This window comes from Suricata suricatta, unplaced genomic scaffold (genome assembly GCF_006229205.1).
Source record: "Suricata suricatta isolate VVHF042 unplaced genomic scaffold, meerkat_22Aug2017_6uvM2_HiC HiC_scaffold_2475, whole genome shotgun sequence".
NCBI classification, from domain to species: Eukaryota; Metazoa; Chordata; class Mammalia; order Carnivora; family Herpestidae; genus Suricata; species Suricata suricatta.
The window spans coordinates 1-1,655 of record NW_021870159.1 but is presented as its reverse complement, the minus strand read 5'-3'; the positions used below and the strand labels follow the sequence as shown (position 1 = coordinate 1,655).

Genomic DNA, 1,655 nt, shown 5'->3' with positions numbered 1-1,655 from the left:
TGAGCCTTCAGGGCCACCAGTCTGGCATTCGGCACTGGTGCTCTGAGCCTCAGTTAGCTTATCTGTAAAGCGGAGATCACAATACTTTCCACCACATGAGTTGGCATGTAAAGCGCTCAGCCTAGAACACACGCTCAGTAAATGTTGGCCGTGTACCGCTACTGGCCGTGCGGAGCCTTTCTGGAGCCCGCACACCACAGTCCCCTAACTGGCCGGGCAGTATAGCCACTAGTCAAATCCTCTGCTCAGCAGAGGCCTCCCTGGACTCCTGGGCCGTCCTTGTGGGTGCATTCCCGGGCGTCGAGTGGGCAGAGAAGCCCTGTGAGTAGACCCCAGTCTTCTCTCACCTCCCCCACCCTGAGACCCTGGCCAGACCTTTACAGTCCTCGTGGCAAATGTTTTCCGAGTGACTCCGGTAATCATTGCACCAGTAGTGGCTGTTGATCTGGAAGATGCCATAGTTGAAGCTGCCATCTGCATTTTCATTTACCTTTCATAGGTTGAAGTTGCTTTCCACAAAAGCCAGGCACAGCCCTTAGAACAGGGAGAAGATTTTCAGAGGGCTCTGAACCAAGTACACAGGAGATGGAGGAGAAAGGGAGATAGGGAAGCAGATGGAAGGAACAAGGCCTAAGAGGCTAGAGGGTGCACACTGGCTAGAATCACCCATTAGCTTCTCCCCTCGCCCTTCGGGCCACCTGCCTGCCCCTCGGTACAACTGCACATCAACTCTGTCCATCCATGCCTCCTGCACTTGTGCCATGATCGCCTGCTGTGTGCCATGATCACCTACTATGTGCAAAGCCCAGTGAGGGACATTTAGCTGGGTCAAATGCAGCTAGTGCCTTCAAGGGGCCGATGGTACAAGAATGAAGATACCTTACACAACCACAAGACAAGATAAAAGGAGAACAGCACAAGACAAGTGTGTACAAGTCTAGGCAAAAGGAATCTGGTCCCACCATGGACAAGGATGGAGCCTTTGTACCGTCTGCTCCCTCGGCCTGGAAGGCTCTTCCCCAGACATTTGGGTGACCGGGTCCTTTGCTTCATTCAGTGCCACTCAATGTCACCTCCTCAGAGAGGTGTTCCTTACCCTCCCCTTCTAGGATAGCGTTACCTAGCACTCCCCCTGCTTTGTCACCACCAGGAAGTGCTGCATATGTCTGTGTGTTCCTTTGGGCTCGCCTTTCCCCCTGGGGTTCGAACGCTGTGAAGGAAGGAGCTTTGAGGATGTCTCTGTCCCCAGCAGCTAAAATAGTTCCTGGGACATAGTAAGTGCCCAGTTACTAATTGTGGAACTAATATAGAAAGTCGGGAAGGGAAAGGCTGCTTTCTGAACTTGGCTTCGAAAGATGAATGACGGGAAGATGGCCACATAGGGCGTGACCAGGGGCGGAGGAGGAATGGGGGGCCCGGGGGGTGGGAGAGCGGCACTCACAGTCACTCAGCGAGTAGCCCTCAAAGCCATCCAAATCCTCCTTGTGCAGCACGCTGGCCAAGTCACAGCGACTGATGAGCCTGGCCTCCTGGATAGCGACGAGGCAGCTGACCAAGGACACGAGTAGTGCCCTCACCATCTTCGGAGAGGGAAGGTGCAGGTGAAGGCCCGTGCTCCTGAGAATCTCCCAGACATGCTGCTGGCCTCCCCCGAG

General features: G+C 54.6%; 1 protein-coding gene across 1 annotated transcript; it reads right to left on the bottom strand.

Annotated features, from left to right (window-relative positions):
- Positions 1 to 375: 375 nt before the first annotated feature.
- LOC115284884 (lysozyme-like protein 6) lies at positions 376 to 1,580 on the bottom strand (the record flags this gene model as incomplete). The annotated part of the gene is given in 2 exon segments (XM_029931342.1): positions 376 to 534; positions 1,442 to 1,580. Coding segments are annotated over 2 exon segments (298 nt in total), but the record flags the coding sequence as incomplete, so codon positions are not given.
- Positions 1,581 to 1,655: the final 75 nt, after the last annotated feature.